The 21,726-nt window shown below is 42.0% G+C and overlaps 1 protein-coding gene across 1 annotated transcript in view; it reads right to left on the reverse strand.

Moving 5' to 3' along the window:
* LOC124776989 (putative inorganic phosphate cotransporter) overlaps positions 1 to 21,726 on the reverse strand; it is a 182,755-nt gene that overhangs the window by 132,740 nt on the left and 28,289 nt on the right. Inside the window, exon 3 of the mRNA XM_047252234.1 lies at positions 7,635 to 7,712. Within this exon, the coding sequence (XP_047108190.1) occupies positions 7,635 to 7,712 (78 nt within the window). The remainder of the gene's footprint in view (positions 1 to 7,634; positions 7,713 to 21,726) is intronic.

Here is a 21,726-nt window from a genome sequence, read left to right on the forward strand (position 1 = left end):
CGACCGTAGCGATCGCGCGGTTCCAGACTGAAGCGCTTAGAACCGCTCGGTCACAGCGGCCGGCCGCCCACGTTGAGAATGACATTCATCGGCATGGTGTTTCACTACTGTTACAGTGCCATCTGAGTTCTTATATAAGGACGTTTCATTCTGTCCCAATTATCACTTGACAATTACTTGTGATAGTTATGAAATGTTAATTATCATCTAGAAAAGTTGAAGGTATATCATTAATTGTTGTTTCTTGCGTGGAGAGGGACGGAACGCCAACTGCAGGCTTTAGCCCACTTCTGGAATCTGGCGGTATGGCCCGCACACTACAAAATTATTACGCCTTACTAGCAATCACTGCGGTTTTCATGAGAGTGTATTTAGCATTATCCAGCGGTAACCGTAAATACTGTGACAATATTTTCAACACTTGTAGTCCTGTCGCCCTCAGTTGCGTAAAATATCGTAGTATGCTGATAATTGGAGGGTTCAGATGCCAATCAGTGTAAGTCAGTCCACAATGAAAGTGAAGATAATTAGATGTTTTCAAAAAGTAACACAGAGAAATACAGGTGATTTATACAATGATAAGACTTTTTTTTTGTTATTGAAACCCAATACAACAACTCACCTATTGTGAGAATACAGAAGAACGTAACTTACATAATTTACTACATAAGTACAATTTATCAAAAAACTGTAACTTACGGTCACTGCCCACTGCACTTTTTGATGAATTTTATCTATATATTCATCATTATCGCTGCCATACTCAGTAAGATTTTTGATTTCTTTTGCCTTTGAGGATGATACACGTGTGCTTTGGTTTATTGAAGGTAACCATCGATAAAATGAGTGGTAATGTCGAGAAATATATTTCAAAAGTTCCAACATATGCTTTTTTCAGCTCTTTACAAGTCGACGATCTGTACACAGGGGATCTTGAACAATATTGATCAAATGAGGACGCCTTCCTTTTGATTTTTATGGAATGTTGATCTCATGAAATGTAATATCTTCCAGCACTGTTTCTTTGTAGGAAACAGAATTTTCTTGGTCTCTGCAGTATCTTGGCCATTTCATTTTCAATCAGTTTACTTTACCCCTCCAGTACTGATTTTTCTATTGGAAACTGAATCTCCCAAGTTTTTGGTTGAAAGAAACTCTTCTCTCTTCGTCTCTGTTAGCAGAAATGGATTTTTGCGTTTGGCAATTGTTACCAAATCAGGCCAATCTCTTGGACCAAAAATAAATTCTTTCTTTTTTTTCTTTGGATTCGATAACGTCAAAATCTGCATCATTTGGGAGGTAAATGTGTCCTGATACCGTAAATTTGTGGTCAATGTAATCAGCTGCCATCCCTGGATCTTGCAAAAGTTTATGCAACTATAAGCTTAGTTTGATATTCCTGTTTTGACCTGTGCAAGACTCTGAATGCAGGATAATACGGCGATGAGATGAGGCATGTTTAAGATGTTTAACATGACACGCTCCAACTTCGTGTGACCCTCGAGATCCTTCTGTCTCATTCCACATGTACATGTAACCTTTGGAAAAACGTTTCAAATGGCTTTGAGCACTATGGGACTTAACATCTGAGGTCATCAGTCCCCTAGAACTTAGAACTACTTAAACCTAAGAACTACTTAAACCTAACTGACCTAAGGACATCACACACATCCATGCCCAAGGCAGCATTCGAACCTACGACCGTAGTGGTCACGCGGTGCCGGACTGAAGCCCCTAGAACCGCTCGGCCACACTGGCCGGCTAACCTTTAGAGCCATTAAAACTGTGCACGCATAGGTTATATACATACATATTTAGTTTGTAATAGGCAAAAGATGTGGGAAGTTTTGTGGAAGGTAAAGATTTTTCTAGATCAAAAGTAAAAACGTAAACATCCTCTCCTGCAAGCAACTTGTCTGAATTCAAAGAATCTCTTGCTTGTTGTGCTCACCGAATATGAAGTTCTTTTGTAATCTTTGCCTCGTACTTTTCTGCATCATCATTCTCAAAAGAAAGAATGTTCTGCAGCAAATCGCATAGCTGGCATGTATCTTTGGACGGGGGTTTAAAAAGCAAATTGAAATTAGTAGAAAACACGTGATAATTCATCTTTTCTTTGACGGGTTCGGTACCATCCTGCGCACATTTCTCCATGTAAAGGTTGTATATCTTTGTGATGTTCAGATCAGGCTGCAAATATCTCCGATTTGGCGCATCATAGAGGGTGTAATTACTTTTATAAGAGGGAGACGATTCGATGTGTTCTTTCACTTTTGTCACATCGATTTTATTTGTTAGCGGCCTGTGGCCTCTTTTATCAGTACATGCGGATGGTTCTGTACTACCCGATATTTTATAAAGACGAGCATCACTAACTTGAAATGTGTCCATAAAAAACTTTTTACACAATTTAAAAAAGAATTCGAACAACGATTACCGTTATGTGGGATTTACTAAATCGAAATACTTTCGTTAACATTTACAGTTCACATTTTTGAAGGATTTTGCAGGCATATTTCTCCCACTTCTATTCACATAAGCTTTCCCAGAACATCTTTTGGCAGAACTGACTACCCTTTTCCATGAATATTGCTTCCTTTCTTTTTTCTTACTTTCGTGTATCATCATATTTTAGTTTTCATTGCTTTTATCATGGTTTTCTAAATGGCGATCATCTTCTTCAGTGAATCTACAAATAAATAAAATATTCAGGAAGTCATTCAATGTAACTCAACACACAATTCACAATTCCAAAAAATTATTCCAAAACACGTGTTCAGCAATGCTTGTAATGTAACGTTCCCGTTGGAAGGTTTCAATATCAATGACGAGATAAACAGTACACTAGTTTTGGGAAAGAACCCTTTCCTGAGTGGTCACATGAAATTACGACACATTTTAGAGGTTAGAAAGTACATACCTGAATCGGACGAATTATTATCATTGTCTGGTACATATTCAGAACCGCTATCTGAAAAAGGAGTTTTTCAGCGAGTGGAGAGGGCATCCTGATCGAAAAATCACGTATTGTCTAACAACAGCAGATTACTATGTCTAGCAGTACACCAAGACAAACAAACCGGTGTTGCAAATTGACTTACACTAAATGACTTCGGAATATTTCGACTCAATTACACCGTGGTCAGTACATTTGCTGCCATCTAGCATAAGAAATATCAAATTGTGACTTACTCGTCACGGCAACTGAATGATTGGATACTCAGGAATCTGTTACGACATATAAGTCACTTGCAGAAAAACGATGGCTTAACACTGATTGGCTTCTGAGCCCTCCAATTATTACTTTGAGACCATCCAATCACAAATGAATAAAACATCATTTGTGCCATACGCGTTGCACCTTTATTCTTTGCAAGGCGTCTACACTGGCCTGGAATGTGTACATATTTTAGTTTGTACTATTTAGTTTGCATTTAGGACGTTTTATATACAGGTTATGAACAGTTCTAACGCTTTTTGCTTTTATACACTGAAGAGCCAAAGAAACTGGTACACCTGCCTAGTATCGTGTAGGGCCCCTGCGAGCACGCAGAAGTGCCGCAACACGACGTGGCATGGTCTCGACTAATGTCTGAAGTAGCGCTGGAGGGAACTGACACCATGAGTCTTGCAGGGCTGTCCATAAATCCATGAGAGTACGAGAGGGTGGAGACCTCTTCTGAGCAGCACGTTGTAAGGCATCCCAGAAATGCTCAATAATGCTCATGTCTGGGGAGTTTGGTGGCCAGCGGAAGTGTTAAAACTCAGAAGAGTGTTCTTGGAGCCACTCCGTAGCAATTAGCAATTTCAGACGTGAAGGGTGTCGCATTGTACTGCTGGAATTGCCCAAGTCCGTCGTAATGCACTATGCACATGATTGGGTGCAAGTGATGAGACAAGATGCTAACGTACGTGTCTCCTGTAAGAGTCGTATCTAAACGTATCAGGGGCCCCACATCACTCCAACTGCACACGCCCCACACCATTACAGAGCCTCCACCATGCAGGGTCCATGGATTCATGAGGTTGTCTCCGTACGCGTTCACGTACATCCGCTCGATACAATTTGAAACGAGACTCGTCCGACCAGGCAACATGTTAGCAGTCATCAACAGTCCACTGTCGGTGTCGACGGGCCCAGGCGTGGTGTAAAGCTTTGGGTAGTGCGGTCATCAAGGGTACACGAATGGATCTACGGCTACGAAAGCCCATGTCGATCATATTTCGTTGAATGGTTCGCACGCTGACACTTGTTTATGGCCCAGCATTGAAATCTGCTGCAACTTGAGGAAGGATGCACATCCGTCACGATGAATGATTCTCTTCAGTCGTCGTTGATCCCGTTCTTGCAGGATCTTTTTCCGACCGAAGCGATGTCGGAGATTTGAAGTTTTACCAGATTCCTGATATTCCCGGTACACTCGTGAAATGGGCGCGTGGGAAAATCACCACTTCATCGCTACCTCGGAGATACTATGTCCCATCGTTCGTGTGCCGACTATAATACCATGTTCAAACTCATTTAAATCTTTAAAACCTGCCATTGTAGCAGCAGTAGCAGATCTAACAACTGCGCAAGACACTTGTTGTCTTTTATAGACGCCGACCGCAGCTCCGTCTTCTGCCAGTTTACATATATCTGTATTGGAATACGCATACCTATACCAGTTTCTTTGGCGCTGCAGTATGTGATGTAGTAATGATTTAAAATTGTACTTGCAGGTTTTGTGTATGTTAATCTACATGTTGTATTCTTTTCCCTTTGTTACAGCTGTTATTCTTCTGATAAATGCTATCTGAAATTTCTTTTTCACTATTCACAACACCAGGAACTGAATACTCCGATGTCAAGTTTTGGGTGGTGTTGCGAACTATCGAATGTAATTGCAAGTACTGAATGTGTTTTCTGGGTATCGGTGATCTATTTGTGTATGTGTGTGTGTTCCACTACCCGCGAGAAACATTTCCAGGAGTCCCGCAGCGTTCTTTATTAGGAATAAAAGTAGCTTTCTCCAAAAACGACTAACTACAACAGAAATTAGTCCACACTTTAAACAATAAAAAACAGAAATTCTCAGGCCTAGGGACATACAAAATCACGTGTAAAACTTGATGAAGCTACTACGTAGGACAAACTGGCACGAACTTTCAAATTAGATACACTGAATGCATCAACAGTTGTTACACACATAAATTCAGCAACAGAAACACACATAAATAAAACACTAGGTACCCATTGGAAAACAGAACAAAATCTTAGGATACTACACCTCCTCCCGAAAATCACATGCAATTTATTTAATGGGGGAGCTCGAATTTTTGTACACACAAAAAAAGAAAGCAAGATGAAAAAATTCTCAATGACATGCTAGGTAGCGATCCAGAAAATTTTTTCAAATGTTTCTCCTCCATATGATAACTGAAGTAACTGTCATAAATATAAACATTTCCTCATAGAGAGAGAGAGAGAGAGAGAGAGAGCAATCGACAATTCAATAGTCACTAATGATAAAATAAATTTTATAAGGGAACTTTGTTACATCGTGTGGTCCACAAGAAATGTAACACCTCTGACAGTGTACAAACTCTTTGTGAAGCAATAGTGTTGTTATATCTTTGTCGCATTTTTGGATTACAACAGCAAACAGTGTTGAAAATGAAATGTGTGTGAATTCCTAATGGACTACACTGCTGAGGTCATCGGTCCTTAGACTTACACATTACTTAAACTAACTTATGCTAAGAACACCACCACACACACCCATGCCCGAGGGAGGATTCGAACCTCCGGCGGGGGTGGCCGCGCAGTTCGTGACGTGACGCCTCAAACTGAGCGGCCAGCAAACAGTGTAAGTGATAATTTGCCTGTGTGTGATATTCTGTGTTGTGGAAGAGGCACAGTACTTATAAGCAGACAAACCAAAATGCTATCTCTAATATTAGCATATAAAAATATTTCAAGATTCATTTCGTCCGCTTTTCCAATTACAGTGTAACCTCAAAACGACAACTACAACGCAAGAGAGGCAGAAAATCACACATGCAAAGGTCGCAAAAGATATTTATGTAAGCAAATGCACTTAAAAGTGAGAATAAATTCTTGAAACGCGTTGTGCTAAGCATGAAAAATAAGTAAATGGTGCACTTTTTCGTTATTTAAATCATCAACGTAAGCAGAGGTTCGTATAACATTCGGAAGACTTAGTGCAGAATGTACTGATTGTTGCGAGGCGAGTTACTTCGAAAGAAGAATCACGCCACATCCTAGCACTGTTTTACATGCGTCTACCATTTCCTTCTTCGCGCAGAGTATATTGCTTTGTTTATTAATTTTCGAATTACTTGTCTTCCAGAAGTGTTGATTGATAACATTGTAAAAAATTTTTTTTCGTAAAATCTGTAATTTATTGAGCCGCAGAGCTATGAGTTAACTCAGACCATAGTAATTATTTCCTCTCTGTTTTGCACGACACTCTTTAACAGCAGAGTTAACCAATTCGAGCAAAGAAAATTTCTTCTCTTGAAGCCATGTTTAGGTTAAATGAAAAAGTGTCGTGGCCTTACATTTCACAAATACGGAGTTGGAGAACTCAGAACCACAATTTGTGTTATTTTGGCACTACAATAGGCAATGTTCGAGAACACGAATTATACCGCGCTAGTCTTCGTCATTTTGTTTCAGTGTCCTACGCAAACGATTCCATGGTGTTGCGTAATAAGACCTAATAGTTACCGCTTTATTCTTTCCTAAATAATAATTACCTGTCAGCTGTCAGAACAAGAAATGAGACGCCATCGCTTTTCCTGGATTTTGTCAGTGCTCTTCATTTTCGGGAACCCAATCTTTTGACTGCAGTTAAGCTGTGACGTGCAAAGGTACATGGACGCTCGACGAGCTTAAATTCATTATCCCGTAATCAGTGACGACAGTTGGTGCACTACTTCAATTACTTCTCCCTTTCCAGTTTTTGTCTGGCTAGTAGCCCATCTTTTCAAACGATATTTGTCTTTATTACCACTTTAAAAGACAGTATGACCCTCATCACTTAAGATAGCAGTTAGTAAATAACAACAAGAGCATCTACTTGTTGAACAGAACCATTACAGTGAACATACCTGTTAATAGTTGCGTAGCTTACCAATGTTGACAGCTAACTCGTAGAAATTATCGCATTTATTAGTCTACTCCAGTACAATTGTCGAATTTTAAACGGCATGATGCTTTGAAAACGCGAAGTCCTCTGTCTGTGTTACCATGCAGTATCGCGCAATTCACTGTCCTATTGTTAACCTGCATGACATATAATTAATATTTGCCGTGTTTTACACTATTCTAATGTGTATTTACTGAAAAACTTCTTTGTAGCGAAGCTTCAGCTATGGACGCTTTTCTGGTGTTCTGCATGAAACTGAATCTGGACATCTTTTCATGGTGACGTATAAGTGGTTGCTAACGATTGAGTTTCCTGTGTATTGGATAATCAATAGAGCAACTCAACTTAGGTATATGTTACAAAGGTCAGTATCTGCTGTAGAGTGGATCTGTAATCACGCGCGCATAAACCACAGGCGTGCATCAAGCCCCTCTGTTAGCCCTTCAGCAGTTGCCCACTTAACACCAGCCGACAGCTTACCTGTGTGGACCAGTGCAGCCAGAAGAAGGAGCCCAACACCAGACCCTGCTGCTTTTCATCCCAGTCAAAGAGGCCATCCTGCAACAGGGCGTAAGTAGAATCGGGGTCCAGGTGTGCCTTATGGAGGAAACAGGCATCGGATTATTGAACCATACTAGAAACATTTCATACGAGTGACATTCATCGAGAATGTCAATACGTTAAATATTACAATTAAACATTGTAAGTATTTATATGTAGATAAGTATTTATTATTGGAACCTAAGTCCTTTGTGGATGCCTCATGTTTGCCATCATAAAGGGCTGTGCAGACTTGCTGAACATTAATAAAACCGACAAACGGCAGGGAATGATTCCTGACTGGATGTGAAGGAAAGAAGGTCCAATGAACATATGTCCGGCAATGTATCGTTGCCACGGTAGATGATGCTGACTAATGAAGTTCCTCTAAACACGTTCCGTCTGTTCATTCATTGTTGCAGGCTGTTTGATTGACGGAGCGTACTATAAGTAGCAGAATTGTCCGGTATTCGTCCAGGAACAACCAGAGATGGTGTCTACTGGTCCTTTCAGATAGACGAACGTCCAGGGAGTCAGCGGACTGTGCGAACACCAGATCTGGAGCACAGCGTTCTACAGGATTATTAGACGAATCCTAGCACATGCTCCAGGGAACTGGCCCGCCAACATGCTGTAAACCAAAGTACGACAATCCATGATGTGACGTGTGAACGCGTTCATTGCATCCCACGGACGCCACTTTGAACATCTATTGTGACATACAGCGCTCTACTTCCAGCCAGGAATCCGTCCCTGCAGTCTATCGTTTTATTAATGTTCACCCTGTATGCATACTAGTTCACGACACTTGTTCCACATATATTCACTTTATTTAACACCGATGATTGCGGAAATGGGTTTTTAGACAAACATTATTTACGCAAATGAGGTCCCGAGTTCGAGTCTCGGTCGGGCACACAGTTTTAATCTGCCAGGAAGTTTCATTATTTACGCAGTTTAATCTGAAACATGATACTCGCTTGATTTCACAGTTGCTTTGCTGTTTGGCTCTTTTTTTGTCAATTTCCACGAACAAACGGTTAGAGGCGGGCCGCCATCAGATCAGCGAGACAGGCCGCTGGCAGCCGACTGTGCATCACTGCCTTCAGGTCTTGATCAAATTAATGTATGATATACACTGTGTGATCAAAAGTATCCGGACACCTGGCTGAAAATGACTTACAATTTCGTGGCGTCCTCCATCGGTAATGCTGGAATTCAATATGGTGTTGGCCCACCCTTAGCCTCAATGACAGCTTTCACTCTCGCAGGCATATGTTTAATCAGGAGCTGGAAGGTTTCTTGGGGAATGGCAGCCCATTCTTCACGGACTGCTGCAGTGAGGAGAGGTATCGATGTCTGTCGGTGAGGCCTGGCACGAAGTCGGCGCTCCAAAACATCCCAAAGGTGTTCTATAGGATTCAGGTCAGGACTCGGTGTAGGACAGTCCATTACAGGGATGTTACTGTCGTGTAACCACTGCGCCACAGGCCGTGCATTATGAACAGCTGTTCGATCGTGTTGACAGTCTCCCTCCCCGAATTGTTCTTCAACAGTGGGAAACAAGAAGGTGCTTAAAACATCAATGTAGGCCTGTACTGTGATTGTGCCACGCAAAACAACATGAAAAACACAACCACACCATAACATCACCGCCTCCGAACTTTAGTGTTGACACTACACACGCTGACAGATGACGTTTACCGGGCATTCGCCATACCCGCACCCTGCCATCGGATCGCCACATCGTTTTTCCACTGTTCAATCGTCCAATGTTTACGCTCCTTACACCAAGCGAGACGTTGTTTGGCATTTACCGGCGTGATGTGTGGCTTATGAGCAGCCGCTCGATCATGAAATCCAAGTTTTATGACCTCCCAGCTAACTGCCATAGAACTTGCAGTGGACCCTGATGCAGTTTGGAATTCCTGTGTGATGATCTGGTTAGATGTCTGCCTATTACACATTACGACCCTCTTCAACTGTCGGCGGTATCTGTCAGTCAATAGATGAGGTCGGCCTGTACGCTTTTGTGGTGTACGTGTCCCTTGACGTTTTCACTTCACTATCACATCGGAAACAGCTGACCTAGGGATGTTTAGTAGTGTGGAAATCTCGCGTACAGACGTATGACTCGAGTGACACCCAACCACCTGACCACGTTCTAAGTCCTTGAGTTACGCGGAGCGCCCCATTCTACTGACTCACGATGTCTAATGACTACGGAAGTCGCTGATATGGAGTAGCTGGCAGTAGGTGGCAGCGCAATGCACCTAATATGAAAAACGTATGTTTCTGGGTGTGTCCGGATACTTTTGATCACATAGTCTATAATGTGTATGAAGTCCTTTAACAGCTGGACGTCATAAAATGCGAGAAACGAAAGGGCTGACTATTGTGGAAACTCATGTGATCATTGTGAAATAAACAGCCATCTTGTCATTGTTCCCATACTGGGAAAACTTAAAATACAGTGTGTCCCTAAACGAATGTCCCAGTTTCAGTCGTATAACAGTCAATTTACTCTACTTACTGCAAATCATGCATCAAATAGAAGACAAGGTAACCTAGTTTTTCCTACAAATGTGCAGTATGTGCACGTTCATTTATACGGCAACCATTCAACCTAAAATATAAATTTTGCCACATTTTGGCTAACAGTACGTAGTAGTGGAAACAATAGATTCTGTTTCTCACCTTTGGAAAATCATTAGGTAGTGGCAGATCATGACACCATCTTTTATAAAGCCCCAAAGGAAAAAATCGCATAGTGTGAAGTCAAGCGAACGTGCAGGCGACGCAGAAAAGAGTTTTGTCATATTAATTATTACGACAAATCCAACGGTCACGAACCTCGACATTCAGCCCCTCTCATACCAAGAGGTACCAATGGGGAGGGGCTCCATATTTTTGCTAAATAAATTTTTCGGGTTCACCTTCTATGGGGCAAAGAGCCATTCTTCCAACATACCCAGATAAGCCACCCATGTTAGGGTAACTTCATCAAGACAAAAAGAAAAAATGGTTCATACCTTTGACGTCGGGCTCAGAACAGAAACATCTCATTTTGAGAAACTCTTTAATTTTGTACAAGTTCGTAAGGATATTCTAATTCCCAGATACGAATATTACGGGTATTCACCTGCCAGCCTAGATCAAATGTTGCCCCATTACTGAACATCACATGATCAAGAAAGTCATCTCCCTACTGCAACACTTCATTTGAAATATTACAACGTACACAGTAGTCATCCGGCTCTAAAACATGTACCAACTGTAATCGGTATAGACGTATATGTAAATGTTTCCCTAAAACCTCCCGTACTGTCGTCTTTGGCAACTGATGCTCAAGACTTGCTTCCTCTACGAAGGTAAGATGCTGTGACACCGTCAACAACACTTTTGGTGGTTCTGTCCTTTCCACTTTACACTCACATCTGGTCGTTTCGAAATGACTGCATTGTCGGCGGATCTTTTCCCACATGGAAGATCACTGTTAAACTTTAAACGAAACGAACTTTCAACTGGAATTATAGATTCACTCCTACCAAACTGCGGAACACAAAACGCTTTAAGATCAGGGGTCGGCAGTTTGCTTATATGGCATAAGTTACACCACAAGCGAGAAACAACAGAGCAGTACTCAGGCATACGCTTATCTGAAGGTGTTGTAGTTACTCTTTAATTGTTACCTTGAAACAACACTCTAAAACAGTAACAGTTGACGCTATTAAAATTTATAACTGGTACCTACTTTATGGACAACCTGTATTTTCAGGCTACAGAAACGTGTGTATGTAAGAAAAAATTTTCACAAGAGAGGACATCGTGGCGGACCGCATCAAATCACTCAGGAGACCGTTGCAGATTGGCTACTTAGTTTTTTCACGATGAATTAGGAAGTAGCAATTAGCGTCGATTCCGAAAGCAGTGACCGTACACAACCGAATTTTGCTCGTCGTCCATGATATCCTTCGAGCAAAGGACAAGGGTAACCAAGTGTATTCAACATTTCTAGGTTTTCAGAAAGCCTTCGATTCATTACCATACCGACGCGTAAGAAAGGAAAGACACTAACATTTGGAAAAATTGTAATACCGAAAAAGAAGGGCTCCACTGAAACGAAAGATGTGTAGAACAGTGTACCAGCAAAACGTGACTAAAGCTTCACAGATATGGCGTACAAATGAGCCCAACAGCGCCCTTTGTTTGTGTGACTAAAAAGGTCAGCAGTTTGATGCCATGCTCATTCAGTGAGGAGCCATCAAACAAACTGGAAACGTGACACAAAATGGCAGTATAGCTCTTCAGCGTAACACGTTATCCAGTCACGAATGCCTAACTTAATTACAAAACTATTACCACAGCCATTTTCTCTGCGTGGCAATAACGACCGTACACTTCCGTCCACGGTGAGAACTCCAAGCTGGAGCATTGAATCCCCTTGCATCGACGATTCGACGCCGTGTATTGCAAGCTGGACTGGTTACACGCATGCCATTGCGTTGACTTCCTTTCTCCAAATATCACAAGCGCCTCTGGTTGCAACAGATAAAGGGTAGTCCTTGGAACAAATACAGCTCCAGCGGGTTCGACAACAACAGTTGGACAAATTTCAGACAATACCGCAATGACCTTGTGATGCCGAGGGCCATTGGATACATTATGTAATCTCGGCTGCTACTTTTTGAGGGCACTCTGAAAGAGGAAGGAAGGTAGATTAGAGTTTAACGTCCCGCCGAAAGCGCGGGCATTGGAGACAGACCACTAGCTCGGATTACGAAAGGACGGAGAAGGAAACTGGCAGCGTCCTTTTCAAAGGAACCAAGCCGGCATTAGCCTGGAGCGATTTAGCCAAATCAGGAGAAACCTCAGCCTAGATGGCCGTGCGGGGATTTGAACCGTGGCCCTCTCGAATGTGAGTGCAGTCTGCTAACCACTGCGCCACCTCGCTCGATGAGTGGCTTCCGAACTGCAGCTGCTACCTGTGGAAGATTTTAGAACGCTATGCACTGACCCTTTTCAGATTTCTTCAGGTGCCATGATTCCGTGTCACAGCATGCGATGACGAGGTTATACATGTCTTCGTCTAAGAAGATTCCGGAGGTAGAAGTTGAGAAGATGGAGATAGAATAGGAGGATAGAGGTAATTTAGGGATCAGTGACCGTGAATGTCAATAGAAAGCTCGTTAGCACATTCCACCAATTATCTCGAGACACCAAATAAACCTGGGAGTAGTAAATCAAACATTGTAGAGAGAGGGCAGCAAGACATGTTTTTGACGATATTAGAAAAGATTGATGCCACCAGACGGAAAATGGAGGAACCCAATCAGAAAATGGAGGAAACCAATCAGAAAAGTGAGGAAAACAACCCAAGAAAAGATTAAAGCCAGAATTGAAGCCACCAATCAGAAAATCGAGGAAACCAATAGAACAACCCAAGAAAAGATTGACGCCATCAGTGAGAAAATAAAGGTGACATTACAAGAAAAAGAAAATTTGGAAAGAGAATTACAGGATTATAAGGAAGAGGTGAGGAAAGTCTGCGAGGAGAGAGAAGGCAGATTCCAGAAGAACATAAACTTGCTCTGAGGAGAGGAGATAAACGAGAAAGCACAAGAAGTTCAACAAGTTAAGGAAGAATTAGGGGGAAGGATCGAAGAGATAAGGCAGAAGCAACAACAATGTGAAGTAACTATTAAGGGATTAGGCAACAAATAGACTGAATTAGCTCGAAATATACAAAACTCAATAGCAGTACAGAAGGGAGAAGATAATAGGAGGATTACACAGGATATGAAACATTTACAAGGCGATATCTCAAAATTAGAAACGAAAACTGAGGAGACTAACAGAAAGATTGGTAATGCAACACTAGCTATAAAGGAAGGTAAGGTGATAACATTAATGAGTGGTGATAACAGGCATCCACAAGGTCATGAGGGACAAAAATATAAGCCAAAGGGATCACTGCACCCTATGATTTTCATGAAATGGCTGACACGCATTTTTACAACACATTTTCAAGACAAAGACGAAATTCAATTTGCGACAGATAGAACGGAAGGTGAAGCTTTTGCGTGGGGAGAGAAGAAGAAAGACGAATTTCGTAGTTATGAGCAGTATGAAGGAGAGTTTTTAAAGAAGTACTGGTCAAAGAGCCATCAGTGTGCAACATTGGAAAACCTGCTCCATCAAAAGTTTGTTAATAATTGGAGAGGTACCTTGAGAAAATTTGCTGAGCACTTATGAGAACTGAATGAAACTTAAGAGCAACCCTTAAATGATGAGATAATGATTTCTGCAATTAAGAGAAGATTAAGTCAGAGGATGCAAGAAACCTTGTCTGGAAGTCTGATTAAAGATAGAGAGCAATTGGAATACACATGTGGGCGAGAGAATAGTAAATCAGGTGAGCAGGGCCAAACAGAAGACAACTACCAACGGAATCTGTTTAATAACCAATCATTCAACTGGGAAAGAGGAGACTATCATGGGAGTAGGGGCTGTGGAAATGGATGTTGGTTCCAAAGCGAATCCAGAAGAGATGAAAAACAAGGGAATATAAGAGAGAAGGTGGCAGGCAAAGAAGTGGTGAAGCCCAAGATCAGGAGGAAAGGAGTTCGGTAAATTGATTAGGTCCAGTCGGGAGTGCGACAAATGAAGACCCATATAAATCTGATTAGGGATGATGATGGTGATCTGAGAGAAGACCTCATGAGGGAAATGGAACAGAGTTCCAAAGAACCGAGATTACCAGTAGTCAGGATAAAGATGCGTGGGGCCAGCCGGAGTGGCCGTGCGGTTCTGGGCGCTACAGTCTGGAGCCGAGCGACCGCTACTGTCGCAGGTTCGAATCCTGCCTCGGGCATGGATGTGAATGATGTCCTTACGTTAGTTAGGTTTAATTAGTTCTAAGTTCTAGGCGACTGAAGACCTCAGAAGTTAAGTCGCATAGTACACCAGGGAATACAGTACAAGAGAAGAAGAGAGGGTGAAGAGAGCTGGAGATTACATATACCAGAGCATATAACAGACAAGTTAATCTGGTACACATTATAGCAATGCCCATTATGGACCTAAGAAATGCCTTGAGAAACTGGAATTGGACTGCGTCTTCAACAATATTGGAAGCCTTATATGCAAGTTGCTGACCTGTGATACCTGTGAGAAAACTAAAACTATCAGTGTTCAACATAAAGGTTACCTGCATCTGGTCATACCAGAATCAATTAGAGACATCGTGGTAGTGGACTTATTCGGCCCCCTTGCCAGTGGCAAAAGGAAATTACGCCCAAATCATAGCTGCAGAAAAATCAATATCTAAATTTGTGGAGTTTTATCCATTAAAGAAATCGACCAGCAAGGCTATTATTAATAAGTTAGAAAAAGATTACTTCAGCAATGTGTGTAAACTGAAACAAATCCTAAGTGATAATGGATCCTAGTTCCGATCCAAAGAGTGGAGGGAAATGTCGAATAGGCATCAAATAGAACAGATAGACATCTGTATATACAGACCAGCCTCGAACCCGGCTGAACGGATAATGGAGTTAAATCGTTTGTGTCAGACCTATTGTGACAAGAAACACGGTACTTGGAAGGAATACCTAGGAGAATTCGAGAGTACTCAGAACCACCTATGGCATGATTCAACAGGATTTGCACCAAGCGAAACCTCACTTAATCAGAAACCTAACAGTGTTTTTCGTGAGTTGACTGAATATGAACAAGGAGAGAAGGTAACTTGGGAGAGGAAACTCGAACTAGTACAAATGAACATGAGGGAGAAGGCGAAAAGGAGACAGGAAAGGCATGATAAATTGGTGAAACTTATAACGTACAGTGTAGGAGACCTAGTGTTGGTGAAAGTGCATGCTAAGTTGAAGAAGATAAATTCTGAAATACATAAATTTAACCATGTATACAAGGGGCCACATAGAATTATCAAGATCGAACACCCCAATACTGTGAGCTGGAATATGCTCAAACCAATCGAGTGCATGGCAAGGAACATGTTGAGCATATAAAGAGATACTATCCGCATGAAGATCGGGGCAACCCTGAGGAGAAAAGTAATCAGGACGATGAAGTAGGGCCTAGCCAGGCATAAACATAAATGTGTATGGGTGTTTTTTGGTTATTATGTGTATTTGGAGAATAAAGGTCATGTGAACTGGTGTTCAAGTGTCAGCTGTTGTCTTTTATTAACTATATTTGTATCTATTCAGGATTATGGGTTTTCATGATGAGAAAGGATTTGACCATATTTAAGGGACGAATTGCATATAAGGACTGAGATATAGCTATCCTTTATAGTGTGAGAAGTTTTAGTATTTAGAATATTGTAGTGTTTATTAATAGGGACCTACATATGGACAATTCTGTGAACTATGTTAATAATAGACGCTCAAAAGCAGGAAAGACAATTAGTAACCAACAAGAAAGACTTTTCTTTAGAGATTGATTTTTTAATGACCACACTGACGGTGGATTCATATATGCATTATTGAGTAGAGAATAAATTATTGTCATTTATCTGCATTTGTAATAAGTATTATTTGTTATGTACTATGTTTTTGATCACTGAAGTATTGGGTTGAGTAGATATTAGTCTAATTAGAGATAGTTATTTCCTGTAATGTGTGGTGCTAATACAGTAGGATTTTGGTTGTGTCCTGGACGCAAACCTCGCTGAGACGAACCGAAATGGAAATAGTTTTGTTACACTATGATTCAATAGATATCCAGCGTTGAATAGTTTATCAATTGCGGTAGAAATGAGTTTTGTTATAATCTATATGTGATAGTGTTGTTTCAATAAACTACAATTTTGAGTTGTGTCATAAGGATAGATTGTAATTTAGATATAATATGTGTTGTAGAGGCAGTTTACGTCCGGAGTCAGAGGATTTACCATTCAATTTGTAAATTTCACTGTACTTGCATTTATATGTGTATTCTCTTTCTGTCACTGTGAACTCTGTCTATATTCCTTTCCACCTCCGGTTTCAAAGCAGTCTTTTCGAGGGGAAGGGGGGATGTAAGGGGTCAAGCATCCCTTACGTATTGAGAACAATATATCTTTGCCTCACGCAGGTCGCAGTAGGTACTATCGATAGGCGAGTGCCGAGTGCGCCAGAAAGTAGTCAGTGTTGAGGCTCTGAGCAAGTAAGTTGTTGGCTGTTGATAGGGCAGGGCGGATTTCGGCAGGACGGCCGACCTCGTTTCCAGTTGTTTAATGGCCTTGTGTGTTACCAAAAGTCGTGGGACTCACCTCCAGCAAATACGTAAGCGGTGCTAACTGAGTGATTTGTTTGATGTGTTTAAGTGTTCAATTGTGCACCGCAGTTACGCGACAACCGCGCCGGACACCCACGATTTGGACTGCATTTGAGGATTGTGCATTCAGTGGCACATGAAGAATACTAGCATGTGATGACCTATGATGAGTTAACCGTTATTAGTGTCTCAGACGAAGGAGTAACTGCCTCACTTGTGCTGTTTAGACAATAGATATAGAACATCAACAACAAAGTATGTATCGATTATTGCTGCCTGACCTCCTAATTAGATTTGTTGGATTTGATACGAAAGAACTCCCGTGCAAATATTAACCGATCAGCCTTTATCAGATGCACTAGTCAATAACGGTGGGTTAATAGGAAGTATTTCAGAATGCCAATTTAGTGACCTCAAAACAGCTTCACGAAATTACTTAACAATCAGCCCTATCAGCCAGTCATAGTCAAGAACAGAATGTAGGCGATTTCATTGGCCATATGCTGTTCCCGCTAATGACGCTTCTGCAAGGTGCTGCTTCCTGCCAGGACTTTCAGAACTACCTTTCCAAGCCGGTGTTGGAAAACACCGGCCTGCATGCCAAAATTACTCGTCTTCATCTCAGCCATACATGATCCGACCACTATCTATTTACGAAGATTCGGAAAAGACCGACTCATCGCTTCCATACAGGAGAAACCTCCTTCCCCCAGATACGAGGTCTGGCGTACACAACAGCCACAACAGGAGCATACAGCTGTGGCCAGGAAATTACAGTGAGACCACAAAAATCATATGATAGAGTTTTGCAATTATAGAGACGGCGGTAGTATCGCCTGCACGAGGTATAAAAGAGCAGTGCACTGGCGAAGCCGTCATTTGTATTCAGGTGATCCACGTGAAGAGGTTTCAGGCGTGATTACGTCCTCACGACGGGAATTAACAGACTCTGAACGTGGACTGGCAGTTTGAGCTAGACGCAAGGGGCATTCCAGTTCAGAGATCGTTAGGGAATTCAGTATTCCGAGATCCACAGCATCGAGAGTACCGAGAATATCAAATTTCAAGCTTTACTTCTCACCACGGGACAACGCAGTGGCCGATATCTTTCACTTAACGACAGAGAACACAGGTGTTTGCGTAGAGTTGTCAGCACTAACGGAAATGGAAATAACCGCAGAAATCAAAGTGGGACGTACGACGAACGTATCTGTTAGAACTGTGGGGCGAAATCTGGTGCTAATGCACTGTGGCAGGAGACGACCGACGCGAGAGCCTTTGCCAACAGCACGACATCGCCTGCAACACCTATACTGGGATCGTGACCATATCGGTTGGACCTTGGACGACTGGAAAACCTTGGTCTGGTCGGATGAGTCCAGATTTCAGTTGTTGGTTGGATTCGATTGAGGCGCAGGCACCACGAAGCTATGGACCCAAGTTGTCATCAAGGCAGTGTGCAAATTGGTGGTGGCTCCATAATTGTGTAGGCTGTGTTAACATGGATCACTGACTGAAAATGGAAATGGAATATCTAATCAAAACACCTTTAACCCGTCTAAGTTTCCAGTTGTTATTTTATTGAGCATCCAATTTCGGCGATATATATTCGTCATCTTCAGTTCCCCTGACCGACATGTAGGAAGATTCCCACCAGTCAAAATATGGGCTAACATTCATTGACTGGTGTATCTGTAGATTGCTACTTGACACAGCGATCTCTTCGATCATGTTCGGCTAATTAAGGACCATTTGCAGCCATCCATGGACTTCATGTTCCCAAACAACGGTAGACTTTCTATGGATGATAATACGCCATGTCAAGAGACCACAATTGTTCGCACTTGGTTTTTAAGAATATTTTGGACAATTCAAGCGAATTATTTGGCCACTCACATTGCCCGACATGAATCCCATCGAATATTAGTGGGACTTAATTGAAAGGTCAGTTCGTGTGAAAAATCCTGCACTGGCAACACTTTTGCCATTATGGATGTCTATATTGGCAGCATGGCTCAGTATCTTTGCAGGGGAGTTCAAACGACTTGCTGATCCATGCCACGTCAAGTTCCTGCACCACACCCAGCAAAGGGAGGCCCGACACGATTTTAGGGGTATCCCATAACTTTTGTTAGCTCAGTATATGTAGGTATAAGGGCAGATATTTTTGTATGTTGTACCTTAATATCTACACACATGAGTGTGTTGGTTGTTTCTTCTCTGCATCGAGCAGTCTTCCCACAAACATGTCACATAATTTGCTACCTGGTGTTTTCTCCATGGTCGTAACCGCACCACTAAGTACACTACGCCTGTCAGTATACACTAACCGTTTTGCATCCACGCATCTATACTTCGACACCTTACCTGCTGTACAGGGGAAAATAAGCAGAAACATATGACTTGTAATAGCTATAATTATCAGCCTACAAAATGACGCAAATACTGATGTAATGTTGTTCAGTACACCGTCCTCCGTCACAAACAGAAATATCCGCACGTATACCCGTTACACTATGTATGTTACGAACCTATTATCTGAAGCTCTGGAAAACCTCCCAAATCATAACTTTCCTTCCAACCAGGTAGATTCACTTAAGTGTTCAGGTTAATATCTTCGAATTCATGCTCCCCCAACTGATCTACACACAGTAAACCTTCTCCCTATTAAGTGGGATTGCTGTTGTCTCAACTTTTTTCTGATGACCAACTTCTGTACCTCACCCATCTCCTGTCCCATTAACTTAACTAAAAATCCGCTATTTTGCTTCCTTCAGCGTAGTGTAGAGCATTCACCAGTCTCCTGTTCAGGCTCTAGACAAACGCACTTCCAGTTAACTGTATCCAACCTGTTGTACACACTTCATATCACATGTCATACCGTTTGTCACAGTTAACGATACCTGTTGCCGAACCTTCCATTACACTTGTAAGTAGGCTGTTTATGTTTTCTTATTGGCAACGTTACGTAGCGCTCTGTATGAAAATCACTGGCTGTGCTGTGTGCAGTCTGTGGCCAGTTTGCATTGTTGCCTGCCATTGTAGTGTTGGGCAGCTGGATGTTGACAGCGCGTAGCGTTGCGCAGTTGGAGATGAGCCGCCAGCAGTGGTGGATATTGGGAGAGAAATGGCGGAGTTTTGAAATTTGTAAGACTGGATGTTGGCCAGTTTGCATTGTTGTCTGCCATTGTAGTGCTGGGCAGCTGGATGTTAACAGCGCGTAGCGTTGTGCAGTTGGAGGTGAGCCGCCAGCAATGGTGGATATGGGGAGAGAAATGGCGGAGTTTTGAAATTTGTAAGACTGGATGTCATGAACTGCTATATATATTATGATTTTTCAACACTATTAAGGTAAATACATTGTTTGTTCTCTATTAATATGTTTCATTTGCTAACTATGCCTATCAGTGGTTAGTGCCTTCAGTAGTTTGAATCTTTTATTTAGCTGGCAGTAGTGGCGCTCGCTGTATTGCAGTAGCTTGAGTAACGAAGATTTTTGTGAGGTAAGTGATTTGTGAAAGGTATAGTTTAATGTTAGTCAGGGCCATTCTTTTGTAGGGATTATTGAAAGTCAGATTGCGTTGCGCTAAAAATATTGTGTGTCAGTACAAGCACAGTCATGTATAATTGTTCAAAGGGGACGTTTCACACTGCAGGTGGCCCCTAGGTTCTGCGGTATCTTCTCTCCTATATGTCATCTACACTAATGAAGCGCGTAAACCATAATCTCTAGGGATGGGCAAACTCGTTCATTCTTGGGAAACTAGTTCAACAGTGATCGCTCTTTTTTGGGAACCGTTCATTTTTACTCGTTCATCATTTACATGTGCATGGCATATGGTTCTTATGAAAAACCGAAAATTAGTGGCATAGGTGACTGAAGATGAAAGGCGCCAAGGTACTTGCCTCCCCCCTGGAGTACAGAGTTTTTATTCATTACAGGATTTTCACACACGTGTAGAAGTAATTTTCGTGATTCGGCAAAACCTCTCGTTTAGTCAACTGTAGCGTTATGCGTCTAATCGCAGTGAAACAATATAAGGTGGTGCACGGAAAACGGCTCGAGTACAGACTGCTCGCCAATTACGCACGATTTGTTGCCGATATGAGCAGAATAGATAAACATGTAATAATTAAGCAAAATAACCTAATGCAAACAACAACTTCGAAACAATAGATGACGATTGGTGGGCGACAATGACAGTCTAGTACTCGCGGCCGATTTTTCGTGCACCACCGTGTACCACTGAAACAAAAATGGCTCTGAGCACTATGGGACTCAACTGCTGAGGTCATTAGTCCCCTAGAACTTAGAACTAGTTAAACCTAACCAACCTAAGGACATCACAAACATACATGCCCGAGGCAGAATTCGAACCTGCGACCGTAGCGGTCTTGCGGTTCCAGGCTGCAGCGCCTTTAACCGCACGGCCACTTCGGCCGGCTACCACTGAAACAATGTTGTAGAACTTTTCGTATTCTCTTTACAAAATGTGACACCAGACACTCGATTACGGAGCGCGGGCTTCATTCGGTTATAAGTCGATCTGCCTTCCACAACAATAGACATCCCGTTATACTTTGGATCAAAAAAAGATGGAAAATGGCCACTCGTGTGTGCCGTGCCGACTTCCTTTGCATGTGTAATAACAAAATATCTTGCCGTTTTATAAGTATGCCTTCTGCTGTTTACCGAAATAGTGAAGTACGCTGATATGCCCTTTTGTTACCTGAAGAGATGTATGTG

This window comes from Schistocerca piceifrons, chromosome 2 (genome assembly GCF_021461385.2).
Source record: "Schistocerca piceifrons isolate TAMUIC-IGC-003096 chromosome 2, iqSchPice1.1, whole genome shotgun sequence".
Lineage (NCBI taxonomy): Eukaryota > Metazoa > Arthropoda > Insecta > Orthoptera > Acrididae > Schistocerca > Schistocerca piceifrons.